This window comes from Phytophthora parasitica (assembly GCF_000247585.1).
Source record: "Phytophthora parasitica INRA-310 unplaced genomic scaffold supercont2.5, whole genome shotgun sequence".
In the NCBI taxonomy this organism is placed as follows: domain Eukaryota; phylum Oomycota; class Peronosporomycetes; order Peronosporales; family Peronosporaceae; genus Phytophthora; species Phytophthora nicotianae.
The window spans coordinates 188,358-214,508 of NW_008648991.1; the positions used below are offsets into that span (position 1 = coordinate 188,358).

The 26,151-nt window shown below is 48.3% G+C and overlaps 12 protein-coding genes across 13 annotated transcripts; 7 read left to right on the forward strand and 5 right to left on the reverse strand.

The window, feature by feature from the left end:
- Positions 1 to 91: 91 nt before the first annotated feature.
- Positions 92 to 1,694, reverse strand: PPTG_04441 (hypothetical protein; the record flags this gene model as incomplete). The annotated part of the gene is made up of 6 exons (XM_008896683.1): positions 92 to 330; positions 387 to 516; positions 543 to 735; positions 794 to 1,055; positions 1,550 to 1,601; positions 1,671 to 1,694. The coding sequence occupies 6 exons, from the start codon at positions 1,692 to 1,694 to the stop codon at positions 92 to 94; spliced, it is 900 nt and encodes a 299-aa protein (XP_008894931.1).
- Positions 1,695 to 3,651: 1,957 nt separating this feature from the next.
- On the forward strand, positions 3,652 to 4,617 carry PPTG_04442 (hypothetical protein; the record flags this gene model as incomplete). Its single annotated transcript, XM_008896684.1, has 1 exon — positions 3,652 to 4,617. The coding sequence occupies one exon, from the start codon at positions 3,652 to 3,654 to the stop codon at positions 4,615 to 4,617; it is 966 nt and encodes a 321-aa protein (XP_008894932.1).
- A 2,101-nt stretch (positions 4,618 to 6,718) lies between these two features.
- On the reverse strand, positions 6,719 to 7,441 carry PPTG_21397 (hypothetical protein; the record flags this gene model as incomplete). Its single annotated transcript, XM_008897407.1, has 4 exons — positions 6,719 to 6,723; positions 6,841 to 6,898; positions 6,946 to 6,980; positions 7,366 to 7,441. The coding sequence occupies 4 exons, from the start codon at positions 7,439 to 7,441 to the stop codon at positions 6,719 to 6,721; spliced, it is 174 nt and encodes a 57-aa protein (XP_008895655.1).
- Positions 7,442 to 7,767: 326 nt separating this feature from the next.
- Positions 7,768 to 8,091, forward strand: PPTG_04443 (hypothetical protein; the record flags this gene model as incomplete). The annotated part of the gene is made up of 1 exon (XM_008896685.1): positions 7,768 to 8,091. The coding sequence occupies one exon, from the start codon at positions 7,768 to 7,770 to the stop codon at positions 8,089 to 8,091; it is 324 nt and encodes a 107-aa protein (XP_008894933.1).
- Positions 8,092 to 8,610: 519 nt separating this feature from the next.
- Positions 8,611 to 11,179, reverse strand: PPTG_04444 (hypothetical protein; the record flags this gene model as incomplete). The annotated part of the gene is made up of 2 exons (XM_008896686.1): positions 8,611 to 9,565; positions 9,684 to 11,179. The coding sequence occupies 2 exons, from the start codon at positions 11,177 to 11,179 to the stop codon at positions 8,611 to 8,613; spliced, it is 2,451 nt and encodes an 816-aa protein (XP_008894934.1).
- Positions 11,180 to 12,098: 919 nt separating this feature from the next.
- On the reverse strand, positions 12,099 to 13,818 carry PPTG_04445 (hypothetical protein; the record flags this gene model as incomplete). The annotated part of the gene is made up of 7 exons (XM_008896687.1): positions 12,099 to 12,118; positions 12,200 to 12,567; positions 12,632 to 13,082; positions 13,144 to 13,276; positions 13,365 to 13,450; positions 13,533 to 13,661; positions 13,722 to 13,818. The coding sequence occupies 7 exons, from the start codon at positions 13,816 to 13,818 to the stop codon at positions 12,099 to 12,101; spliced, it is 1,284 nt and encodes a 427-aa protein (XP_008894935.1).
- An 813-nt stretch (positions 13,819 to 14,631) lies between these two features.
- On the forward strand, positions 14,632 to 15,842 carry PPTG_04446. 2 transcript variants are annotated; one of them, XM_008896689.1, is made up of 3 exons: positions 14,632 to 15,131; positions 15,186 to 15,489; positions 15,567 to 15,686. In XM_008896689.1, exons 1-2 carry the CDS (start codon positions 14,653 to 14,655, stop codon positions 15,298 to 15,300), a joined length of 594 nt encoding a protein of 197 aa, XP_008894937.1. In that variant the 5' UTR covers positions 14,632 to 14,652; the 3' UTR covers positions 15,301 to 15,489; positions 15,567 to 15,686. The 2 variants fall into 2 exon arrangements, with proteins under 2 accessions (XP_008894937.1, XP_008894936.1); XM_008896688.1 differs by having other exon boundaries at positions 15,186 to 15,842.
- PPTG_21398 (hypothetical protein) lies at positions 15,388 to 15,816 on the reverse strand (the record flags this gene model as incomplete). The annotated part of the gene is made up of 1 exon (XM_008897408.1): positions 15,388 to 15,816. The coding sequence occupies one exon, from the start codon at positions 15,814 to 15,816 to the stop codon at positions 15,388 to 15,390; it is 429 nt and encodes a 142-aa protein (XP_008895656.1).
- A 365-nt stretch (positions 15,843 to 16,207) lies between the features above and the next one.
- Positions 16,208 to 17,560, forward strand: PPTG_04447 (hypothetical protein; the record flags this gene model as incomplete). Its single annotated transcript, XM_008896690.1, has 1 exon — positions 16,208 to 17,560. The coding sequence occupies one exon, from the start codon at positions 16,208 to 16,210 to the stop codon at positions 17,558 to 17,560; it is 1,353 nt and encodes a 450-aa protein (XP_008894938.1).
- A 347-nt stretch (positions 17,561 to 17,907) lies between these two features.
- Positions 17,908 to 19,035, forward strand: PPTG_21399 (hypothetical protein; the record flags this gene model as incomplete). The annotated part of the gene is made up of 3 exons (XM_008897409.1): positions 17,908 to 17,915; positions 18,032 to 18,065; positions 18,712 to 19,035. 3 exons carry the CDS (start codon positions 17,908 to 17,910, stop codon positions 19,033 to 19,035), a joined length of 366 nt encoding a protein of 121 aa, XP_008895657.1.
- A 1,802-nt stretch (positions 19,036 to 20,837) lies between these two features.
- Positions 20,838 to 22,629, forward strand: PPTG_04448 (hypothetical protein). The gene has a single exon (XM_008896691.1). The coding sequence runs from the start codon at positions 21,186 to 21,188 to the stop codon at positions 22,491 to 22,493; it is 1,308 nt and encodes a 435-aa protein (XP_008894939.1). The 5' UTR covers positions 20,838 to 21,185; the 3' UTR covers positions 22,494 to 22,629.
- A 160-nt stretch (positions 22,630 to 22,789) lies between these two features.
- Positions 22,790 to 23,841, forward strand: PPTG_04449 (hypothetical protein; the record flags this gene model as incomplete). The annotated part of the gene is made up of 4 exons (XM_008896692.1): positions 22,790 to 22,981; positions 23,082 to 23,203; positions 23,257 to 23,355; positions 23,416 to 23,841. The coding sequence occupies 4 exons, from the start codon at positions 22,790 to 22,792 to the stop codon at positions 23,630 to 23,632; spliced, it is 630 nt and encodes a 209-aa protein (XP_008894940.1). The 3' UTR covers positions 23,633 to 23,841.
- Between the last annotated feature and the right edge of the window lie 2,310 nt (positions 23,842 to 26,151).

The following is a 26,151-nucleotide window of genomic DNA, read 5'->3' on the forward strand; positions in this document are numbered from 1 at the left end:
TCCACTTCAATTCATGAATCACGAACATTTGGTTAGCTCAACTTCAACATTTGCAGACGAACAAGTTGCTGTTGACAGCAACAGCCTGTTGTTAAACAGACAGACGGTACCATTTGGCATCGGCGGGAGATCCGTGGACATGGACTTGGGATCTTAGTTCGAGACGGAGTGTAGCTGTCGTACGTGACGGTCGAGATCTTGGTCGTAGTGTATGCCTTCTTGAGGTTGTCGGGTAGGGCGTGAACTCGCACGGGGTCGTGTCATGGTCGCAGTCGTCCGGTTGGAAATACCCCACACCGTATTTGCCAGCGTCGGCAGGTTTCACCAGGGCTACAAGTACCGTCAGTCAGACTTGTACATTACCATGATATGTAGGGCTTGCGTACCGGACTTGTCGACCAAGTTGGCGATCTCCGTAGTGAACTCGAACACGTTGCCTCCTACGATCTCAGCAGTCATCTCAGGCTCCTCATTCATCCATTTCGCCCGCATCAATGCGATATCAGTATCGTATTCCTTCGAACGCTACGAGCTAAACTCACGTCGTAGAACTCGCGCTGGTTTTCGTAGCCGTCGATGGTGTTCTCACCCTTGTTGCAGCCGAACTCGCCGAACATGAGAGGACGAGCATATTTCACCTCGGCGTATTCGTCCATCAGCGTCTTCAAACCACTAGACTGCGAGTATTTCGTGTGAGTGGCTGGATCGCACTCGACGTAAGGATTGAAGCCCATCCTACATCGAATACAATGGTTAGTACAAAGAGGAACAGGACTTGGAACAATGAACTTACCATTCAGCGCGCGAGTTCTCGTCGTTGTCAACGGCACAGTCATAGTAAGAGATCCACTGCCAGCGCGGTGGAATATCAGCAATGTCCAGCCCCATGGGAACTTGACGCACAGCTGCCGAGCAACTAGCTGCGTAACTTCGTATGTCACGAAGGAAAGCCTTGACACAAGGAGCTGTCGTAGTTCCATCGGCTCCATTCTCGACCTGCAGGTTGTTCTCGTTGCCGTAGAGATACCGTATACTGGTAGCTGTTACTAGTACAGCTATTGGGCAAAAGAAGGAAAAGTGAATCGATCGGTGTACGTGGCGAGTGGAGGGCAGGGTAGCTGATTATCCGTATTTGAAACAGCTTAAAATCTTAAGCCTTAAACAAAACAGAATGGAACTGGGCAAAAATCTCCAGAACATGCCGAGACTGTAGGATGCGGCGAGGAGATCAACGTGCATTACAGCAGGCGCCAAAGCAACCGCTGGGACATCACAATGCGCTGACGGAATATCAGGTATGGGTGGTTTATCGGGCGGCCACAACCAACTATATCTTTTCTACCCAGGTCGGCATACCTGTCGAAAGCTGAAAGAGTGCAATGTGGGTGTAGCGAGCCAATGAACCACAGCATATCCACTCAACATATTCCTAGATCATACCTCATCTTGGGTATTTACGTCTCCAGCTCTCACCAGTGTCACCAGTTTTCCAGCATAGTCCAGCCCAGCAGATGGACGTCGTCAACAGTAGGTAGAGTCTCCGCCCTACCGTGTAGGGCCTCCTCGAGAGCATCGAGGTTCAATCGACGCCGATGCAGACGCTCTGTACAGGGAGGGTATACATCGTTAGTTAAGATCTAAGCGAATGTACTCGAGTAACTGCTGAGTACCTGCATCTCGTACTGCCGCGCCATTCTAAAGTACACGAACCGCACACTGGTCTCCGATAGTCGCCTACGGATCTGATCAAAACGGCGGATTCAGCTTTAAAACCGTTTTACACTAATCGCATCTCTGTCTCTGGCACAAAATAACGCAAGAGAAAAACTAATCCCGTGTCATGTGTAAATTACACAAATGACAAGGAATTAAATTACTTATTTTTTTTTATACGTGTAAATGGTTTGCATACCTTGGTGGTATTCGATAAGCTTACAGTACTGTACTGGAAAATGAGATAATTCTTTCAGATTGCCAGCCAGTTCAAACAAACTGTCTTTTTATTTAATAGCAGCATGTGTACATCGACAGCAAAGCCCACATGTTATCAATCTGTCTGGTCGCTATCAACAGTATGTATTCGGAACAGATTCAGATCAGATCCAATTGATTATGTCGACACCAGAGTGCGTGAGCAGGTCACGTACGCCTGCCTACCTGTGCTCGTACGCGTGCAAGGTCTTCTGTAGTACATAATCAATTGGATCTGATCTGAATCTGTTCCAAATACAGGGTCTGGCCCAGACTCATGTAAACTCCTCTAAACTCCAAATACCGGTATTAGTAAAGTCAGCCTTCAGAGTATCAAACGATCTCATTGGAGAAAATTCGCGAGTTTTCATCTGTTTCCGACACATGATCCTTACAGGCGACAGTGTTGTGATCTGCAGGTCGCTCTGATTGTGGGAAATAAAGCTGATTCCCGACGACATCCCTATGTAAACTTGAGTGGCAGATATTAACAGTTATTTTATTTACTGGTTAACTCGTTTCTTTTTTTTTATAGTGCGTTCTTCTTCCAGGAACATTCGTGATGTGAAAAGAGTCACACGGATACTACATGTAGCTGCGTTGCTAGCATTTTGCGTGCATTCTGTTTGTTAGTGATCCCAAACTTAGCTTTTGTTCAACGTGCATCTAGCAAGATGATACAATTATCATCCGTCAAGAGATACGAAGCAGTGCATTTAATAGAAGCACTTCTAAAGAGACCTTATAGGATTCATAACAACCTGAGGAGTAGACTAAACTCCATTCCATCGTACTAAAGAGAAAGCTTCAACAGTACAAATGGGAGGATAATATCATTAAACGAGTTCTCTACATTATAGATTCACCAAGACAAATACGCTCTCAAACAATGCAAACAGCCACTTAGTAAGAAGCAAGACCCAAAATATAATTAGGTATAATTGCGTACACACCTTTCAGCCAGGACTTTACGTACGTATTACACTTTAGGCTATATAGAGCTACCTAAATGACTCCTCCGATCTTCAAACTCGTACTATTGATTGATGATTCAATATCAATTGCTTTATAGGGTATTACTAATTTTCCCTTCGGTTTGCGGCAATGAAATATGAGTAATTGTCGTTGCTAAGTATTTTTTACACGTCATTCAGTGGGATACAAACTCGTAGATGGTTCGGTTCTTGCTACGATAATACTCAAAAGACACCGCAGTAGTCGAGCGTGAGAACGGGGTGGTCATCGGTTCATTTCTTGATACAAACAGCTTGAGTAGGTGAAGCTTTGATTCGGAGTAATTATTTCGATCCAAATATATCAGTTTCATTTAATGCAAAATTTCCAGCAAGTTCTTGAAATGAAAGCAACGGGTCTTCCCGCAATTAATGTTATTGTGGGAAATAGGAACAACCATTTCAACCCTATGATGGGCGACAATCACCATCTGAAATCTTTCGCAGATTTGAGCAACCCTATATTTCGTTCTACTTACAAGTAGAATTTTGTTGTCAAGTACACCTCATACTGTAACACTGTAACGACAAAAAACACCCGTGATGTTAACAAAGATTACCAAGCTAACACCTAGACCACTCATTCATTCTCGAACTCGCCAAACGCCCCACAACCAAGACCCAAGACGTCAAACTACACTCGCCATTTTCCAATCTAACAAGTGCCATGCGCAGCTTCCTACTTCTCCTCGTCCTCACTCTCGTGGCAATTACGAGCAGCAATGCTTTCATGCCAAGTCGTCCCCAGCTTAAGGTGTCAAAGCCGGAGCTGGAACAAGCCACTCCGTGGAGAACCGATGACAAGCGCTTTCTTCGAGCTTCGGGTGAAGTCGATGAAGAACGCGGATTCTCGGATCTTGCAGCAAAGCTGAAGGCATGGCTGCAAAAATTTAAGTCATGGTTTACCAAATCGAAGCCGGTTACGGCAGCCACGACGAAGTATGAGAAGGTGGCTGAGAAGGTAGCGATTAAGTACCAGTCGTTGATGTACAAGAGTGAAGTGGCGAAGGCAGAAGATCTGATCAAGAAGGGCGTCATGAATGACGATCTGTACAAGAACAAGATCAGCCCAGAAGCGTACTTTGACGCGATGAAGCTGGACCCGAAGCTCAAATTTATTTCTGATTCGGCTGTTGCCAGGGCGAACAACCCCAACTTGGAGAAGTTTTTCACGTACTCTCTCTTCTGGACCAAGAAGAATGAGGTCACAAAGGCTGAAGGTCTGATCAAGAAGGGCGTCATGAACGATGTTCTGTACCAGAACAAGATCAGCCCGGAGACGTACTTCGACGCGCTAAAGCTGGACCCGAAGCTAAGATTCGTTTCGGACTCGGCGGTTGCGAGGGCGAACAATCCCAACTTGGAAAAGTTTTTATCGTATACTAGCTTCTACAACAAAAGCCAGGCCGGCAAGAGAGAAGTCGCAAAAGCGGAAGATCTGATCCAAAAGGGCGTTACGGATAAAGTTCTACTCAAGAACCAGATTAGTCCAGAAGCGTATTTTGAGGCGCTGAAGCTGGACCCGAAGCTCAAGCTCATCGCGGATTCGGCAGTGGCGAGGAAGAACAACCCAGACTTGGAGAAGTTTTACACGTATGCTACCAAGTACTACAATAGTCTGGCTGGCAAATAGAGCTAGAACTGGCATCTTTTGATACTACATTAAGGACCAGGTCGAAGTAAAAGAGATAATTGAAAGCGATACCATCGTGTTACATATGAGCCACTGCAATTGCTCCAGAGTACGATACAGTACTGCGCCCCGTTTTCGTGCCTCGGACCTTTGATAAACTTCTGAATATAATGCTCCTTTTGCCAAATATCCTCGGGTTTCTATGCTGAAACCTGATGCGTTTGCAAATCTTAACAGATTTTTACGAATAGTGATCGGTCTTCTATTTATTAGTGGCCCCATGAATTCGATCATTTTTGACGAGGGGTCCTCTGTTCGTAGAGGGCCTCTATACTACGCCAACCTCATCAAGCGCAACATCGATATCGTCGAAATGGAATGGGTCGTCACACTCGAGCTCCGTAGTTAGCTCGTTTCCTGCCTCATCACGGCTCCAAGACTGCTCGAACTTCCACCCGTAGACGTCGTGATTTCATACAAATCAACGCGTGGAATCGACATCGAAACCGGCAGTCTTAATCGATTTCAGCACAACAGACTAAGGCGTGTCGCGCCACGCTTCGTGCATGCAACTACGCACAGGAGGCGGGTGAGGGTTGCCATTGCGAGTGTACTCCACAACACTCGGTCGCTTCCAAGCGTTGATCAGGACCGACAAACTGTCCTTGAATGGTGCTGGTTGAGCGCTAGCGTTGCGGTCTTGTAATCGTAGAGGGTTTCAAATTCTAGAACAGCATCGAATATTTGACGGAGGTCTTTTATTTGTAAGAGGTCTTTTTTTCTCTCGTAAAAAAATCCGTCAAATGGCGAAAATGGGTGCAAAACTCACAGTTAAACAGTTTAGGGCCTACCCAAAATTTAACCAATGATATCATCTCGTTTCAAATACCAATCTTGTATTGGTAAATAAGCACTAAATACGAAACCTTTCAATCTATATCTGTGGATTACACTATTTAAAATTAAAGCGATAATGCCTGATCGGACAGACTCTCAGAGAGTATATCGCTTTACTGTTAGTTTATCGATTTTTTCTTCGCCCTGGTCTTAACTATAATATCGTTGAGAGTGTAAATCCATTATTCTTGAATGACAAAGTGAAGAAAACGTTATGAATGCGTTTGCAGTCTGTGGGAAGACTTTCATCCTGCAAAACATTGTGAGTTGCAAAAGGGCCTATTCAGAGGTCATGACTTCCAGCGGTTTTTGCGGATCCTTTTTGGAATTTAGTGGATTGATCAACCTGCATTTTGATTTCCTACACACGTTTGGCGGACTAGTGTCGGGTGCTTTCAGAAACACACATTTATCATGAAGATATTCAGTGTTAACTTCACCCGTCGCCCCCTACGTAACCTTCGCCGCCCCTGTGCGTCACATACAGCGTATGTCTGCCTATTTGCTTTGCCCTTGGAGAGCATGGCCAAGGTTATCGTTTCCCACCTACCAGTACGACAGATTCACATCGAATACGCTAGGCATGACACTATTGAAGTGTCGCCGTTCTTTGTATATTAATTCTCTCCGCGACTCCAGGTGAAGCTACCCTTGTAGCGTGACGCAGCTTGTGGTGACGCCATGGTCATTTGCTGCAACCGGACAGCTACAAAATCGATTTTTGTTAAGGGGACTGCCGTGTGGAGTGGACGAGAATCTATTTTTAGATTCAAGTGTGATTGACGTTTAAGCGTTCCTTGATTCGTGTAAATGAATTTGCTTTATTCTGTATTGAGGTCTGTCGTCAGAGCAGCGTATAATGCACACCATTTGCATTTATACACATGTATACAATTATACGATTTTACTTGCAATTTAGCGGATACTAGTAGCTGATTACATGTTTGTGTTGAGCAAACTTTTAGTGGATTGACAACTGCGGAAATCGAAATTCGGCGGATAAAAACAGTGGATTTGCTGAACAGGCCCTAACCGATACAATATGGACAGTACAAATGGAAAGGATGAAATACGGGATGGAAAGTGGTGCACTGTACTTTCTAGGGCATTTTTTTGTAGCCAAGGGTTGACTATTTAAAAATGGCTCGAGATTCAAGTTGACATTCCTTCGCGTCCATGGATCTCTCTTCGACGACATCGGTACTCAACCTACCGTTGAAGACGGCATTAATTACGCTCACGTTAGTAGCCGCAACGACGAATCTTCCCAAATAATAGTCAGCATCAGCATGTAGAAGATCCGTCTCCAACTGCCGCACTCCTTACTAAAGATTTCCAGATCAATGGGCTCTCTGGTCTTGTCAGCATTCTCCTGGTATCCACACTGTCGAAGGCGACTTCAGCAAGTCAGCACGACCGAAAGGAACGCACCGAGACATCGAAACAACTACGCTCTTGAAAGTCAGCTGCAGTCGAGATAGTACGTCACTCTGAAGATTCTGGTCAACAAACTACATGTAACTTACATGATGTAAGACAAGAATGACGCAGCATAATAAGTGAAATGAGATTTCGGGTTGTGCTTGTTAGTATAGCATGGGTCTACGTGATTACCTATCACGAAGAATCACCCAGATGAGCCTATTCCAACTTCAAGCGCTGGTAAGCTGCACGGATCCACAGCGTTTTCGTACACGAGCCAAAAGGAAGGATTCAGGGTATATTCGAGTGCGGACGTGCCAGCCACGGCAGATTCAAGTCCAGAAATGTGGCTGACTTCACGAGAGGCTCCAGTAATGGCATGCAGGACGAGCTCGCGAATACGGACAAGATAGCGGGCTTATGACGAACCGAATATGAACATGCTGCCAGCATTGCTGGACGCATTCAAATCCAGTTCGAATACGGATGAGCTGAGCGGATTCATGGCAGAATCGAATGCGAACATGCGACGGGGAACTCGAGTTTGGGCGTGCTAGGTATGTTTTCGACGAACTCGTGTACAAGCTAGCGAGTGGCGTTAACGCAACGTTAACTGTCTCTCTTACAACGTCACGATACCATGTTAGCGCAACGTTGTCGACGTTAAACCAGTTTTTACTGGTATATCGGTAAATGAAATATAACAATAAGCCACATTGTGATGATAGATTTTCAAGACAAAACGGGACAGTTGAATCCTGGACACAGTTACTATTTGAATCGCCCCCTTATTTTCTCTGGCGACACATGTCACAAATCACCTTTTGGACCATGAAGGACTGCGCAGGTAGTGACTCCAGTGCGACTGACGAGCGAGCGCCCGGGCCCGCCTCGGCACCACGGCTTGCCCAACAGCTAGCTCATTCACGAATCCAGGATCTATCCTCGCTTCAGGAGAAGCTTGTAGAGATGGAGGAGTACACGCGCAAGTTGGTGGCAGTCCAAGGCGAGGTTAAAGGTTTGTTGGACCAAGAAAACGACAACGCGTTCGAGCTGCTCTCCATGTTGGTTAACGACACGTCTGAGGAGAAGACGAATGTGCCCACATTTTCTGTGCTTTTAGCCGAATGCTGCAAGATGCTGCAGGAGAAGTAAGCGTCGCCCGAATCTCAGTTAACGTTGCTCTTCGATAACGTTGCTCTCATTTAACGTTGTTAGTAGTTAACGTCGCTAATATATAACTTCGGCTACAGAACAACATTGAATATTGTACTTCCGCGCTGACGAGCAATGAGCGCATACAAGCTGTTACTGCAGCATTACTGCAGCATTACTGCAGCATTGATCGCCGATGCCCACGTTGCTATGGCCGAGAAAAACAGACCAAAATGTCCCCATGGGGCGTTCCAAGACGCATCAGCAAAGATCAGCGTCGGCGAACTTGTCGGATGCAACCACAGTGTCCAGCACGCTCACAACGTCCGGCTCAAGATGCAAAGCATCAAAAAATTCAAGCTCGTCTGTCTAGCATTCCTGTCAATATTATTGACCTAACACGTGAAGACAAAATTGATTTGACAAGCGAAACGGAAGAGGATTAGGACGCCAGTCGTAAGGGGATACAAAGTTGAAGTTGAAGTGATACTTATATTTGTAACAACGAATTTGTTTCACCTAGTTCCAAATCTTCTTACTTCCTTTTCCAAAAGCGGCGGTAATCTGCTTGCCGATCCGTTTAGCTTCAATTTGAAGTGATTCTTCAATAGGTTCGACGTGTGATCCGCATAATATTACCCACAGCAACCTTAGCCGCATTACTTTCACAACGTCTCGCGTTACAGCATCGACCGTGAATCCACGGCCACCGTAGATAAAAGAGTATGCCATCGCTGCGACCATTACACCACAGCTATATCCATCGGGTTGCATGGGCGACATTAACCATTCAATGTCCACGTCTGCTGGGAAGGGGTGCTCCTCTTGCCGCGCCACCTGGCTTTCCCACTGCGAGTGCCATGCACGAAGATACGGTAGTAGTTTAGCCGTCCATATTTTCTCCATTCGTTTTCTGTACCCTGTGGTACAAAGCGGATCGTACATGTGCACCGTGATCGTGCCGTGTCGATGCACAGCTACCACAATCAGCGTCCAGTTAGAACTCTTGATGTTAATGGGGAGTATGACGAATCTCATTGAAAAAAGCTTGGCTCGCGGGGGAGACGGGAACGTCCGTTGGTCGGCCACAAACGACGAAAGTACGTGCACACCCAGGTGGCTGGTGGTTATGATATCCAGAGCGTAGTTTAGCACAGCATCGTTTAGCCACGCACGGTCTGCCACGTATCCTACCACTTCCTGGAAGAAGATTCCCTTTGTAGGGTCTTTGTGGTAGAATTTTGTGTGGCAACACGCCGATGAAAACAATGCACTGACCTCAAAGGATAGGTGCGTTAGTCTTTGTTTTGCCTCAGGTGCTGCCTTGCCGTCTGAGTCAGTCTGAGCAGCGAAAAACTCAATGGGCCTCCCAGTGACCTTCATCCAATCCTGGGTAATCCAATCCAGGTCTCTTTCCCACCAATCGCAACTTCTTTTGATTTCGTAGAACGTCGTCATCGTGTGTACGCATTCACTACATCAAACCATAAGACATTAAGTTAGTAAGGCTTCGGTAACGTTGCTGAAACAAATATGTAACGTCACTACAGCAACGATATTGCAATCCAGCAACGTTTAAGTTGCGACGTTACCTTGAAAATGGTTCCAGACGTGGTGTAACCCAGACGGCTAAGGTCTTGTCATCCGACGAGCTGGGTGTCGATGTAAGATCAACCACCTCCGGCGCCTTCTGTATGTCTTTACACTCGTCCTTTTTAGAAGCCCTGAAGTCATTGATTGCAGCTTGCAATGAGACGACCAGGTCCTTGGGTATCACGTAGCTATAACAGTACGATGAGGCAGTCTGTTGGGTCACTTCCTTGACACGTCGGGCTCGTCCACGCAAAGTTTGTTCATTCATGATACACGGAAATCTTTCCAGAATATCAGCAACAGTTTTAAGGCTCGGTGTATATAGCGCCCACTTCACGACCTCGGCCACTGTCACTGTCAGACCCCTCGGATACTCGACTATCACATAGCGTGGTTTAGCAGCAACCGCGGACCACTTCTGCCGTAGCTTCTTTCGAGGTTTCCCTTGGTGGGGACGGGGAAGATTGAGCTCGATTTCTCTCTTTTGACTGCCAGCTACTAGCTCTGTAACAGGCACGTGCTTATTGGAGCCACGTTGAGCTGGCGTTGAATCAGCCTCAACGCCCAGTACAGTGTCATTCGTGGCCTCAATGATACGCTGTGACGATTCAGACATATTGATATCCCCAAGAGATATTTGCGATACTGATGCTTCTTCAAACTCGGAGTACGTGGCCGGTGCAAATGCTGATAACGGCATCTCAGCGGCGGTTACGTGTACACCTTGAGCTGCACCGGGTTCAACGGAGGCGGGTAACGTTGCCGTAGCGGATAATGTCGCTGGTAATGGTGATGTTGTCGGCGCGTTCGCGCTATTGGCAGCTGTCTCTGTTAACGTTGCTTGCTCTGGTAACGTCGCCGACTGTGTTAACGTGACCACAGTCGATGGTTGCGTTGGCGGGCAAATGTCCGCCTCCTCCTTCTCCTCCTCATACTGCATCTTCTCCATTTCTTCCACTAGCTGTACGGCATCGTAATAATCCGTAATGTCCACATCATAGTTGTCTTCGTCCGTGTCACTAGTGTCGCTGGCTTTGTCAGTATTCTTCACGGCATCAGCCACGAAATCCTCCCACTTTTCAAGCGCTTTGTAGAAGCCAGTACCCGAAAGGCTTTGTAGATGGTTCAACAACGGTTCAAACACACTCTTTGCCATGGTGTACTTCTCCTCAGATGACAGAACGACAACATTTCCACTTTCTCGGCGACGAAGAAGGACGTAAGCGACACGAGCCTTAGAACCTAAAACAATCTTCGTATGGTTAACGTTGCTAGTAGAAGACAACGTTGCTGCGGACATAGCTCTCCATCTTGCAGAATTTCTTAACTTGATGGTGCTCGTTACTGTATCAATTGACGACGCGCTTTTCTCAAGCTGAGGGAACAGTTTCGTGGCCTCGGCCATGCTCCAGCGAGACGGAATCGTCATAATGGGCAGCTCCTCAAAACCATGCCCGTACCGGCAAACATACATCAAAAGCTGACAGGGCAACATCAGACTTGTCCAGAACGGACATGTGCACGTCCACTCGATATCATTACATGCGTACGTTTTTACCCCCCCCCCCCCCCGCAGAGAAGTATTTGTTTCGCAGATGGTTCGACCACATTTCACGGCACTCCTTCCAGTTTTTGTCGAAATAGGAACGAACATTTGGGTACCTTCCAGCACAGAAGGAGCAGAACTGTTTGTATGTAAGTTCAAACGCAGACAATGACGTGCTAGTTACATATAAAAGATGCAAAAGTAGTGAGATAATATCCGATAACGTTGCTAAAACCGAATAACGTTGCTCGTACCTATACAACATTTTGGCAAAATAGCGCTGGACTGTATCTTGTTCAACTACCACCAAGCCGAATCGATTCGACACCAGCTTCTTCCAATACATGATAGCATGGAATTGGCAAAGTAGCACTTTAGCAGTAGGAAAACACTCCTCCAACACTCGCCACTCCACAAAATGCTTGTCTATCACAAACGTCTTGATCTTCATCCGCGATGCGTTCTTGCTTTTAAAAAAATCAAAAAATTTCTCCAGCGTTACAGCTTTCTCATTAAGCGACATAAAGTCGAGAACGGGAAAACCTCGCCCGGTTGGCATAGTTGCTACAAGACTCCCTTTAAAAAAAGAAATTACGTGGTTTAGATAAAAAAATTTAAAACGTTGCCGAAATGAAGGAATAATTACCGAGATGGTACCCGACGTTATTTGTCCCGTGTGTCCAATCCATCGCAAGCGTCTCGCCCCAGTTCTTGAAGGCCAGCTTCTGCGTTGCGCTCTGGACAACTATGGCACACGTGACACCCATTTTGGTCGTGGATGACTATGGTTTCGCAGTCCTTTTCTGCTGCAAGAGAGTCCAGCAGCAACTTCAAACGAGATTGCGCCGTGCTTCCGACTTGCAGCTTCCTAATAAAATTTCTTGCTACCTGAGAGGTAATAGTTCGGCCTTTACATAACAAACATTAGCATTAAACTATATGTAAGCGCCCTTAATGATACCTACTTACCAAGCTCCTCACTCATATATCCAGCAATCTTGCCCGACGATGCATTGCAGTCGTGCAATGCAGAGACCGTTTGCGCAACAACACCTTGGGTGGGAAGCTCCTTGATACCTGCAGTAGCACCAGAAATCTCCGTAGTGTGATTGTGCATACGCCATTCGTTGTGCACAATCAAGCGGTGACGAGGAGGCTTACCAGGGGGGGGGGCCACGTTCATCAACTCCAAATCAAACAGCGCAGGACAGCCTGTAAAGTTGACGCTTGCGTTGCGCTTTCCCTCCCCTCGTCGTTCTTGATATACTCGATGCGTGCAGCGATACGCTGAGAAATACTTGTGAAATGTTTGCGCACTCACGTTCGCATTGTTATTTCTACATATGTATAGTCAGGCGCTAAGTTAATAAAAATGAGTTCGTAAGCAAACAAGAAACGTACAGGTTGTACTCCTCGACAGCTTTGGACGTGCGGACGAGAAACTTGAGGTTGTGACTAGTGCAATACTCTTCAAACTCAAACATCCACGAGATCCATGTTGAATACCCTTTCCGTGGGATAGGATCCACATGATTGTTCACGTTCACGTGAGCTGCAATCATGGCCTCACGCTCAGGTGTGGTCTTACTTGCTCGCTCACGCGGTTTCTTCTCTTCTAGAAATTGCAGATACATGGGCAAATCTTCGTCGTCACTTTCCTCATGCGACGCGCCCTTCTCCTCGTCCTCTTGTGGCGCGCCCTTCTCGTCGTCCTCGTGCGACGCGACCTTCTCCTCCTCTTCACACGAAGATGTACTCCTGTCGGCCACGTGGGGCGAGTACAGACGAAGCTTCTTCTTTCCAGACGGAGCGGCCCCAGCTTGCGATGCAGTGCGCTTGCTCTTTGGCTCACCTGATCAAATAACGTCTATTAGGTCGGCATCATAAATATCGAGAAATTAATAGATAGTCACCTTTTTGCTGCTTCCCAGCTGCAGCCTCCTTCGAGCCTCCTTGTTTTCTTTTGCCTTTATGCCTTATTCCTTGGACTATCTGGCCTTCTATCGGCAGTTTGTAGAACGACGTAACGTGAGATAGCAGCGACGTCTAGAACCAGCAACGTTACATCAGTGAAGCGACGTTAACCGCAAGTGACGTAAACAAGCATGTTAATCACGGGCAACGTTAGCCTTACAACAACGCTAATCAACTGAAAAACTGCATTAAACGCACCCTTGCTTCCAACAGCCCCGTCACCCTCGTCACCAGCGGCAGGCAAATCTGTGTCATTGCAAATTCATTGCATAGCGAAGAAATGTAATAAACAAGCAACGTTAGATTATCCACAAAAAAAACTACGCACCGTCGCCCCCAGTAGTGACTGCATCAGGTTCTTCACAGGGAGCCACTTCGCTATGATACCCACCGGTAGTCTTGGTGACATCTTTCGCTGTGCTGAGGCTATTCCTAGCGCTGTGGGCGTCTTGCCGATCTATACATTCAGTGAGCATTAGTATACCACTCATTTTCAGCTCTCACAGCGGCAGATTACCTGGTTGAGCTGGTCCGCTCTCCGTCATTACGGCTCCCTTGCTCTCTTCACTGCTGCCGCCGGACGCAGGGTGCTTGTCTCCGTCGTCGTCGCGCATTCTCTTCGCCCGCGCTGCTTGCTGCCGTGTCGTCTTCCGATTTCCCCCCGTTTTCGAGAATGAAGGGCTTCAAAAGCTCGTACTTAAAAAAGAACAAACAGTAATTTCTACCAGTTATTCACCGGTTTATTTACTTTAATTAAAAATTTGTGTCACATTCAACTTCAAATTTCGCGATAAGCAAAGCGACGTTAACTTCGGTTGTTGCGACGTTATGAACATAAACCCTGCGACGATTAACGTTGCATGACGCACTTCGCAAGCTAGCTGAGAGAGTTCACGACAGACTTCAGCACGGACGCGCGGGACGCTTTCACAGCTGATTTAGTACAGAAAAGTTTTGCGAGATTACGGCGAACTCGAGTCCGAGATCGACCACAGCCGAGTTTGCTCAGTTTCAAATGGGCATTTTGACAAACAAAAAAAACTTAAGGATATTTTGGCTTTTGTTTTGTACAAAGTGCCCCAATAGCCCATGCCTGTCTACATTTTGGGTCGGAATACTGTTTTGCGGGTGCTTTCTTTGGGTGCATGTACTGTAATGTTTTGCAGTTAGTATGCCTCCAATAGAGGACGTCTCTATTCGGGGGCGTTGCCTCATACTGTATGAGTCATACATGAACAAAACAGTATTTTACGCTATTGATTTTGTAACCGATAGGAAATTTTATAGTATTTTTACAACGAGGGGCGTTTAATTAATTTTCTAATACATTTTGTTTAACGCATTCAAAATTTAAGTTGACAACACCAATAGTGTCTGCCACACCAAAAGAGATGTTTTAAACGTAACTTGGTGTACCAGATAAGTACAAGTCACCACGTAAGCAATCCATGATGAGACTCGCAACGCTGCTCGTGCTCACTGCGGCTTGTATCTCTGCCCAGGAGGTTCCCACGTCTGCCGCAGAGCCTTCCACCACTCCTTCAGTCTCCAGTGAACGTCTAGATCATTGCGCAACGCTCGGATTCGACGCCGACGCACTGGACTGCCGCCTTTGCGACGATTTATCGACATTCTTGACCCCCCGAGCGTCGAAAAAGAAGTTGAAGCAGAAGAGTGTGGACAAAGTGACTAAAGAGTGTCAAGAATGCTGCTCAGATTTCTCCAAAGTGCTGGAAGCTGAAGGGCGACGATACCCTAAAGTGGCACTAGCAGTCGACCGACGCCGCCTAAAGAGGTACCCGAAAGTGGCAAACTTTGTGGACCACCAAGCCGAGAACATCAAGAGACTGGAGGTGCAGGAAACCAACCCGAGACTCCCCATGCTGCAGTTCTTCGATGAAGAAGGAGAAAAGATCGAGGAGATCAGGTACGAGCAAAAACTTTTTTCTTTATTTATTTTCTTCTAACTTTTTTTTTACAGCGTGGCCCACTGGGATGAAAATTCCATTGCCGAATTCATTGAGAACAAACTGCTACCTGAGGAAGAAAACGAGGGAGAAATCGTCGAGATGGAAGTGAAAGCTGATAAGCCGTGAAGTGGTAAAAATTTGGTCCAGATGAGCCAAAATTTGAAAAGATGAAGTGTGCTGAATTGACTGTGTTTTTTTTTAATGTGATACTTGTTATTCTGGAGTTTCAGGACGGTCGGAGCGCTCGAAGTCGCTTGAGCTTGGTGGTCTAGATTGCTGGATGCGTGGAGTTTGAGATGTTAGATTGACCTTGAAGTGAGGTTTCTTTCTGAGATTTCTGGGCCGGCAAGGATGACGAAGAATGTTGCCTGATGTTGAGCCTTTCGTGGTAGTTTGTCCATGTTCAGATGATGGATTGACTGCTTCTTCGACGTCATCGTACACCTCTGGAACTTGTAGATCGTCTTCGCAGTAAACCCGTAGGATGCGAGAAGTTAGCGCTGGTAGCGGTACAAACCGATGAAAAGCCTGCAGCATGTCGAACTCCTCTTTAGACAAAATCATTTCACAATTCGCAGAGCCCAAGACGAGATCGCCTTCGTCGGTGCTCGCACGGACTCCTCGCGTGTTTTTCCTAGCCATTGGAGACTTGTGTTTGAAATACGAGCCCACTAAATCTCGGTATTCACTTTTTGTGACTTACTGGACTCTATTTCAAGAGCCGTATACTACTTTAGGAGCTCAGATCGTGTCCAGTAGATAGAGAGTTCTGGCACGTGAATCCCAAACGGTTCTGTAGCTTTTCAACGCAGTAACATACCAAATGCTATCCTACTGATTCCATAAATATCACTACAAGAATAGGCATACAGCAAAACGCTTATACTTCATCGCAGAAACGATCGCCTCGCAACTGCTTGAACAATCCCAGCTCCGTCGATTCGTAATAAGGATCCCATTCTTCGACAAGAAACCAACCTCTCAAGCCCGATTTTTTCAGACGGAGCACCGTGTTGGACGTGGTTACTACAGCATGGTTTGCGAGGCAATTAGCAGCTTCAGCAAGTCCAACAAAGATCCGCCTGTTTTAGAAGAGATCCAAGTTAACGTCCAGGATATCCCCGACACGCAGCAGCTCATAGAACCCGACGCAAAAGTGTCGATGCCGCCCAAATCTGCAGCTGCTCCAGCCAAAATCCTGTTTCTCGATGGCGTCCGCGGCCTGGCAGCGATTCTCGTCGTGAGTCAGCACTCCCGTGAATACTTGCACGACCTCGATCTTGGAGCTTGCGCGGTGGACACATTTTTTGTGTTGTCTTCGTTCTTACTGACAATGATCTTCATGAAAAAGAGCATTCGGATGCTCGCACACAACGCGAGTTACCGTAAATGGGGCTTCAGTCTGGCGGACTATTTCTCCAAACGCTTCTTCCGAGTCTACCCGTTGTTCGCCACTGTTGTTTTGATTATTTGGTTACTACCTTACGAGAAGCAGAAACAGTACTTCCTTGTCAAAGAGCGTGGCCACTTTGACTTGTTCAAGGTGCTGACGTTCAGCTTCCCACACCGATACTTTGTCTTCTGGACGTTGCCATTGGAGATCTCCTACTACTTCTGTCTACCGGTTTTCGTGCTGGGAGTACTGAATCTACGTCGCTTCTGGTGGGTTCCTTTCATCCCGCTGTACGTGTGGATCATATACGCTGGCTGGCACTTGCGCAGATCGAGTCACTCCCCACTGATGCCTCATTTCCCGACGTTTCTGGCTGGTTCCATGGCTGCCATTCTATTCGTCAAGCTCGATTTGTGGATGAAAGCCACAGGGTTCGAGTTTAACAGACTACACAAGCTTGCTATCCGAGCTATTGAGTATGCGGCTGTAGCGTTGATCCTCAGTGTATGTTTTCGTAGGAACTCTCACCCCGGTCAGTCAGTAGAGCCGACGATGTTCTTCCACTGGGTGCATAAGCCAGAGCATGACGAAGGAGGCTTCCCGTTCATCAGCGTCCCCGTCACGTTGGTAATTGTAGTCGAAATGTTGCTACCATCGTGCATCTCTGCGATGTTTGAGTGGAGTGTACTGCGATACTGGGGCAAGATCAGCTTCTCTGTGTACTTGCTGCACAGCTTCGTGGTCTTCAGTGACATCTACGGCAAAGACCCCAGCATGTACTACGATCGGTTGTTTACCCGCTTTGGTCTCATCCTCGTATTGTGCACGACTTCTTATTACTTGGTTGAGTACCCGTCGCAGTTGCTAGCACAGCGTATCACACGCGTGCTGACCGAACAAGAAGCAAAAGGTCCTGGAAATCTGACGTTGCCATTCTCGTTCGACACCAAGCGCCAATTCTTCCGAATTCCAAACATGACTCAAATTGCCTAGCGGCAAAAACAAATGCACAGTAAATGGATAACAATAAAAAAAAATAGAACGCAGACTATTCGTGAGCTTGGAATACGCAGGCTCTCTGGTTTTTCCAGTAGTATGTAGCTACACCGTGGTAATAGACTTCACAGGATATTCCACTGAGTTTGATAGTACGGAATTAGCAGTTTAACACGTACAAACCAGCAGTAAACTGAGAAAACATGAGCATCATCGAAGCAGTACTTGACTATATAAAATCAAATCGAGTTTTTGACATCGTAAGGATGATGAACAGCATGAAACCATGGCAATGGTTGTCATCGACTCTTAATGACTCAAAGTGAGTCAATAAGTGCTAAAATATGTCCATGTACGGGGACATTCATCAATAGACGCCTTCTTATGCTTCGTGAGGCGAAACAAACGCTTCATCACCCTGACACAGAACTCACTAATATGAGGCAAGCTTGCGGTAGATACATGTAGGCTGTCTGTCGAAGACCAGGGCGAACACGTAGAGGTGCACCGTTTAAATCGCTACAAAGTGCTCAAACTGTAGCTTGAGTGCTCGCACAGTGAAACCAGAAGCACATGTACAAGTAGCTACCGGTAGAATACCAGCGATCGGTGCTGCCACAATGCAACGCGCGCCAAATCCTCCAATTTAGATTGATCGGCTTCAACATTACGGCAATCCTGACGCTGGTGTGACCGACGTTGTGCGCGTAATGCAAGCGGGTGTGTACTATCGACAGCGGTGCTTGGACTAAGATGGCGCTCTTCCTTTCAGCTTCTGCGCCGAGGCCTTAGACGTCGTGCAACAATGCCCTCCATCTCATCTCGTGCGGCTTTCCATTCAGAATCGCACTCATGTCAACGCGCTTGATTGATAAACCTCGACGATGTGATATTCTCATGGCGTCGCTACATCCTCCGGATCGTCTTTAAGTGTCAAGGTGTCGATCCAGCGTGACTTCGCGCTACAATTTCATGAACAGCATGCAAAGCACTTCATTGTAGAGAGTAAACCAACTCTCACCTTATGCCGACAGCTAAAAGACATCGCTGTTCCTCGCCCGCCACCAATGCAACACATATCTATTGTCTACATCATCTCTTCAAAACGTGAATTTCACGCAAGCAGCTCAATGTTGTTCATATGGCAGCAACCACGCCCTACTGCAACCCACACGCTTAAAGATCTCGTTGTTCGAATCGAAGAGCCACAAGAGCTGTCCATGAGGATTGGCGTCGTCCACGGTCGAAGGGAGACGATGCGGATGAAACTTTGGTGCTCATGGCGATGGCACGGGAGTTGCCACCTCGCAGGCTGTGAGCTCATCCAGACCGAAGCACCCAGACAACTGCACGAGATCGCACAGCTCTTCATTTCGCGTGTCAACAATGGGGTGTTATTTCTCGTTCAGAGCAAGATAGGGATGCCCCTCAGTGAAAAGGCGTTTGGCGAGAGCGGCATTGCCACAAACTGACGCGGAGAAACGAGGCTTGCACGATCACGGTGGATCGATTGTGATCATCAAGCGGCTCCTCCGGCTCGTTCAGGGATGCACAGATGTGCAGAGCGGTTCGCCGGCGGCGCATCGCGCTGCTGGTGAGGTTCAACACCACGTCCCGTTGTCACCAAACGCGGAGCAATACACTCGCCATCTCGCCTGACAGCGATGTCTGCCAAGCTCGACCAGGTTGCGGATCGATCTGCGAAAACTCGTGCCGATCAACCACCTAGTATCTCTAGCAAGACGGCTGCGCGGCGGCCTCAGCTGCTAGCTTTGGCTTGCATGCCGAGCTGGAGCTTTCTCACTCACCTTTGCTCACTCAACGGGTCCCGTCTTCCTCATCCTTTTCACTGCCGGACAAGGACCGGTCGTCGCGAGCGACGTCCTTCGTCCCGCTTCGGCGGTCTCCGGTTTACAGAGAAAGTAGGTCGGGGCATCTTTTGGTTACCATGCAAGTGTTTCGCGTGGTGCTCGTTTGGATACCTCGAGTTGACAAGCACCTTTTCTCCAGTGGTATCGTCAAGAGACACGACCTGCCTGCTGCGAGCCACAAGCAGCTTGCATTAGCCAACGCGTCCCTAGTCGAGGCAGCACGGAGCTTTATCACAACACCAAACCTGAAAAAAAATTCTTGGACTACGGTCTGTAGTCCGCAGCAGCGATATGCAAAAGACCTTTGAGTTGAGAACCCTCTACATACTCTAGCTTGAAAAAGGACCAGATGCAGGCTAATTACCGTAAGGTTCCCCTGCTGCAAGCGATGGCCCGTTGTTTATCTCTTGACGGCGAGCTATAACAGCATTCCACGGACGTATCAACATGAGATACAATTTCATTTCGCCACCCGGTACGAAATCTCTTGGTATCAACACTTCAGAAACCTGTGACGTGTGTCCCTAGTCAGAAATTGATCATAGTGTTTGTATAGTTCTGTTCGAAGTGTCCCTAGCAGCGGGTGTGTTAAACGGCGGGGCGTCGAATTGAACGGACACTTTTCGTGCAGCTGGCTATGCATGGGCTCATGTTGAAGGCGCCGCTAAGCCACAGAAGCTCCGATCTCCCCCACCCGCCTCTATTGCTGTGGAGGCGCGTGTTTATCGCTGTGTATTGTCGACGGAGTTTCGCAGCATTTCGGGGGAGGAGGGCTTCTCTAAGTTGGTCCGCCCTCTTTGAGCCCACAAATGGCCTAACAGGTGGAGCTGCATAGCCCCGCGCGCGTGTCAAAAGCCGCCATTACTGCTCTCAGAAGCTTTTACTCTAGTTTTTGGCTAGGAAATGCCGGTGAAAGGAGTGTTTTAGACGCAATCTATCTAGTGTCGTTCCACTAAAGTTGAGTGGAGATGCAGCCTGTCTTGTTCGTTGCACGACACTATGAGTCGAACATGAAGGAACTTGACATCACGCAAGTAGCACCAAGTCCAGCGTGGCGTGGCGTGTCCGGCAGACGCGTCCCGACCTCTTCCAGCATAGCATTGTCACGAAAGAGAAGTTGGTGTTCAGCTTACGGCCTTGGCTTGCAGTTCCAATCCTCGATGAGCGGGTACAGCTCACTGTAGACCCTAAAACGAAGATAAAAGATGTTCTCTAGGTGGTCGGCGCATCGTGGGGGTGTATCGCCAACAAACGGCTAATTGTTCGGCCCGCTCGGTTGTGGGGATACCGAGATGTAGAGGCGCCGTCCTGGTAATCTCAAGCACTCGTTTGGTGTTGGATCGCGGCGCTGTGAGCCAAGCGGCGGCACCAAAGTCTCCTCTGTCTCTCTCAGTCGGAAAACGGGGCAGCGTGCGGGTCTGCTCGGTTTTTCTCCCCGAATGAACTTCTCCATGCAGAGACCGGACTGTGCGCTTGGTTGCGAGACATCCGGCGTCTCAATTCAAGCATCTCCACTGGTTCCACGTGCTACTCACACGCCCCGCACCGAAGGTCCGCCACCGTATGTCTCTCATCTTAGCCAAGTCTGCGGCACCAAATCCCCTTCGCCGAGCCAAACAAGATAAAAGCCCAAGCCCAACGTTCGTAACAACAGACAACCAAACACGGCTCGGCTTTGGTTGAGCTGCACCATCCGCATTTCCGATTTACACTCGGCATAAGCAATCTTGCTTACAACTCCCATTCGATCAATGGTACCAACTGCCGAGCGCAACGAGCTTCAGTTCTCAAGCTTCCTCACGCAACTCAAAGCAGAACCATCTTCAGAGGATCCAATGCATCCAGAGCAGCAGCAGTGGTCGTCGCCCACGAGCATCGCGACCAACCCGACGGAAGCCACGTCTAGCACGTCGCAGCCGCTTCCTAGCTTCACGCTGGACCAGCAGCACAGCAACAACTACTATGCCAATGCCAACGCCGGCATCAACCTGCCACCGCGACTTTCGACTCCGACTGGATACTACACACAGCAGCTCCTGCCGCCACGCGATACACATACAACTTCGGCTCCAGCGTCCTGGAGCGCACCGACGTACAGCACGGGTGCGCCAATGCTTGGCGACTATCTGCACCAGCAACAGCCTCCACAGCAACCAGCGCTTCATCCACTTCTTCAGCACAGCGAATCGATGCCGCGCTCTAACGATGAGGACCTAGCGATGGACGCGCAGATGCTACGCGAGGTGCTCCAGGAGATGCCGACCGGTCAGACGCCCGTCAACGCACAGCACCCGACTCAGCCGCGCGGACAGCAAATGCCCGGTCTGCAGCTCCTTTTCGCTTCGCCGATGCATTCGACGGACATGAACGCTACGGTCTCCCAGACGCAGCCGCCGGCTTTCTACAGCAACAGCATGGGCATGACCACCGCTCCGGCAGACATGCTGCTCACCATGAGTCAGACACCCGCTCCGGTCGCGCCGATTTTTCCGACGCAAGACCGGGCTGTTCTGCCGGGCACGTTGCCGGTGCCGGCCGGCACAGTGGGTATGCCTGGTGCCTTCGATCCGCTCGCGGCTGCTGCCGGCGGCATGGTGCCGCCGCCTACGCTTCCGCGTAAGAAGCGCACGACGGCTACCCGCATCTGTAAGGTTGAGGGCTGTACGAAGGGCATTCGTTCGCGTGGACTGTGCAAGGCGCACGGCGGCGGTCGCCGGTGTACGACGCCCGGATGCACTACGAGCGACCAGGGCGGAGGCCACTGCGTTCTCCACGGGGGAGGCCGTCGCTGCCGTATTGAAGGCTGCAAGAAGTCAGCACAGTGGCGCGGCGTGTGTAAGATGCACGGCGGCGCGCGCCGCTGCCGTTACGGCCAATGCACCAAGAACGGCCAGGTGAAGCAGGGCTACTGCCGGATGCACCACAACCTGCTTACGGCCCAGCGCCAGCAGCAGGAGCAACTGCAAGCGCAGCAGTTGCAGCAATTGCAACAGGCCCAGCTGCCTCCCGTCCCGGCCGTCGCGGCCGTGCCCGTCAAGCTCGAGGCGGGCAACATATAAACAACCTCCGGAAACCCGGTCGTACACTGCATGTTTGGAATCCGCGAGGAGAACGTCAAGACCCTCGCTCGCTTTGGATAGAAAAGAAGGCGTAATAAACATAATATAGTAAGCCCATGGCCTCCTGCATCACAACAGTCTCCGCTAACGTCTTGGTCTCCTCTTCTTCTTCGGTGGTCGACACCGTCGCTGTCCAACGTTACACCGTCTAAGTACGGCATTAAACTCAACAAATACTGTGACGCCGTTGTGAGTAACCTCTTGTCACACTCGCGGACGGCTCCTGCTTGGGCGCGATGCAGACTGCCAAGGCTTCTATAGCTGCATCTGCTGGGTCCCACGATGATCAGCTGGCTAACAAGACGTCCTGTGACTCCACATGGACGTCGTCCTCCGCCGTCATCACGAGAAAAGGGACTTCCTCGGGCTTTCGTAAGCTCCGCGAGGCGCTAATGGCGAAGAAGTTCGAGAGCCATGATAATATCCCGGTAAGATCGAGCGCATCACTGACCATCAACAAATTCTCGACAGGTCGTTGTGAAAAAGTTGTGGAGTTGTGAGTTCTTAGTTTTTTTGCTTACTTATGAGGTGGCAGTGGGAGCTGTTCCTGGCCTCTTTATCGGGTCCTACGGTGCGGCTAATAACTTAGAAGCTCTCAAGACAACGGGCATCACCCACGTGCTGTGCGTATCACCAACTCTACCACTCAAGTGAGTGAAAATAGTGTTTGTTACTGCACAATTTGCACTGACAAACTGTACAGTTTTCCCGATGTGTTCACGTACTTACAGCTACAAGTGGCAGATCTAAGTTCTGTGAGAATTTCAGACTACTTTGACGATGCTTTCGGCTTCATCGACAGGTGTGTCGGTAGAATGATCGTGTAATTTGTAGGAGGCTGACATATTGCGTTGTACAATAGTGCCTTATCTTCTGGAGGGAAGGTGCTTGTGCACTGCTTTATGGGAATTTCAAGGTCTTCAACGGTTATCCTGGCATACCTCATTGCACGTCGGGGATTCTCGCTCGCTGATGCACTCTGTAAATTGAGGCGAGTTCGGCCTCAAGTGCAACCGAACAGCGGATTTTATCGGGAGCTGGTAGCATTGGAGGCCAAGCAGAACAACTCCGCGAGTTAGTGGCTGAAGCTCAGCTGATCGGTCGCCAAACCGGGCTACTATACGGTAGAAGTACTACAGTAGTATGAAGTCAAAGAGTAGTAAAGCTTTTCGGAGCGAAGATGGATCAAACAATGTGTAGAAGATCAAACAATGTGTAGAAGTACTACAGTAGTATGAAGTCAAAGAGTAGTAAAGCTTTGCGGAGCGAAGATGGATCAAACAATGTGATATTTTCTGTTTACGAGAAGACATCTTTTACGCGCTACATGGATATCAGGAAGACTATGTTCTACCTCGAAGCAGACGATCAGCTCGTCATGCGACCGCATCACAATGAACGGCGATCTAGACTAAATGGTATTTCTTTAATTCAACCGATATAGAGTTCGACCGCTGAATCTTTCAATATTTTTATTGTAGAGGACGTACGAAATTATCGTACCAGGATGCACAAATTCCCTAAAATAAAATTGTGCGTTTTCTCTGTACACTTTATCGACTAAAATAGCTCAGTTTTAACGAACGCTATTGATCACTATACACGGGGCTTTTAACAAATTCTGAGTAAACGATTGTACACTTGAGTTTTTAAACTCAATTGCATTTCTTAAATGAAATGCTATAGCGGAAGCAACACCCGGGGTGGCACGGACTGGAAGCAAAACTCTAGTGCAAGTTGTGTTGATGGGTGGTAAGGTAAATTTGACTGATTAGTTGCCATGACGCATGGCCCATGAGTACAATACTACTACCTCCGTCCCGAAAAAGCTGCATGAAAGTGATTATCCTACTCTGTATTGGCTAAAAACACCGCAAAGCAGCATGTAATTGGTAGAAATGAATTGGGTGTATGCTGGGCTTTTCAATGGTGTGCGCAGCCTGCCGAGGTCTTCAAAATTGACCCCGAGCCAGTCAAAAGTGTGGCGATGAGGTGTTTTCCTTCACTGTGCGCGAGGTGCTCATTTAAGATTTCGCCCATCCTCCCATCATTGATTCAAATGCCTTCTTCGAGGACCAAAGAACTAAGCGACGAGGACCGCAGCCGCGTTGTTTCGGCCGTACTCAGTCTCTCGACGGACGGAACGCCTGCTCGAGGGGCTCTAGCCTTTGTGGCCGCCGAGTTTGATGTCGACCCCAGCACAATTTCACGTATTTGGAGCAGAGCTCGTAATGCTTTTCTAGCTACTGGAAGCTATGCGGCCAAATCGCTAAAGGACAACAGTGGCCGACCAAGGAAGGACTACAGCGCTCAGATCGAATTACTTCGTGATGTTGATCTGTTAAAGCGAACTACTGTGCGCTCTTCAGCTGCTGCATGCGGTGTTCCGCGGTACTCGCTGCATCGACGCATCCAAGATGGGGCTCTCACACCACACACGTCCATTGTGAGACCTCTGCTAACAGAAGCAAATGTAGCTTCACGTTTAGCATGGTGCAAGGGGCACCTCAACCTGCATACGCTGCTCTACGATGACATGATGGCGAAAATTCACGTTGATGAAAAGCTTTTTTATATTTCAAAAGTTAAAAAGCGGTTCTATCTTCTACCCGGAGAGCAAGCACCAAAGCGGCATGTGAAATCCAAGCGGCATATCAGTCATGTAATGTTCCTAGCGGCGGTAGCTCGCCCACGGCGAGATCTTGCTACTGGTGCGGGCTTTGATGGTAAGCTCGGAATATGGCCGTTTGTAGTGGAGCAAGCAGCCATTCGGAGCAGTGCAAAACGGCCTGCAGGCACTATTGAGACCAAGTCTGTCAACGTGTCAAAGGTTACATACCGTCAAATGCTGATAGAGAAGCTTCTTCCGGCAATTACAGAGCGTTGGCCCTGGGCGATGGACGAAAGCGTAAAAATCGACGTCCAACAGGACAACGCAACCCCTCACATTCCTACTGACGACTGGCGATTTCTAGAAGCTGTTGAGCAATGCGGACGCTCTATTGAGCTAGTATTTCAGCCACCAAACAGCCCCGATCTAAATGTGCTCGATCTAGGGCTGTTTACAGCAATCCAATCCAGGCAGGAACAGCAGCAAACACGAAACGTGAACGAGCTCATTGAGGCTGTTGAAGCTGCGTTCTGGGCACTGCCGCCGTCTACTATTAATGCCGCGTTCCTAAGTTTACAGACTACGATGGACAAGTGCATCCAGGAGAACGGTGGAAATAACTTCAAGCCTGTTCACATGGGGAAAGCTCACCTGGAGAAGGAGGGAAGACTTCCCCTGAGTATCCAGTGCTCCAGCAGAGCTGCTGAGGTCCTGTCTCTTTCGTAGCGATTTGAAACCATAGTGGAAACAAGTATAATTTTGGTGTAAAACCGATCCGTGTAAGTTTTTAGGGACGGAGGTAGTACCTCAGAAAAGTATAAATGGTACGAAGTTTTCGAGCAACATTCCATTCTGTAATATACGTACTTAATCCAGGGGCGAGCTAACATTAGTCTAATTATTAACCTAACACAGCTATCGATGTCTATAGCCATCACTATACTGTATCACCGGGTATTCTCTGGATTTTATATCCAGAGTCCTATG

Coding starts and splice junctions, on each gene's coding strand:
- PPTG_04448 (XM_008896691.1), top strand. CDS start 21,186: ATGGTACCAACTGCCGAGCGCAACGAGCTTCAGTTCTCAAGCTTCCTC.
- PPTG_04446 (XM_008896688.1), top strand. CDS start 14,653: ATGATGAGACTCGCAACGCTGCTCGTGCTCACTGCGGCTTGTATCTCT. Junction 15,132..15,185: donor GAAAAGATCGAGGAGATCAG/GTACGAGCAAAA, acceptor TTTTTTTTACAG/CGTGGCCCACTGGGATGAAA.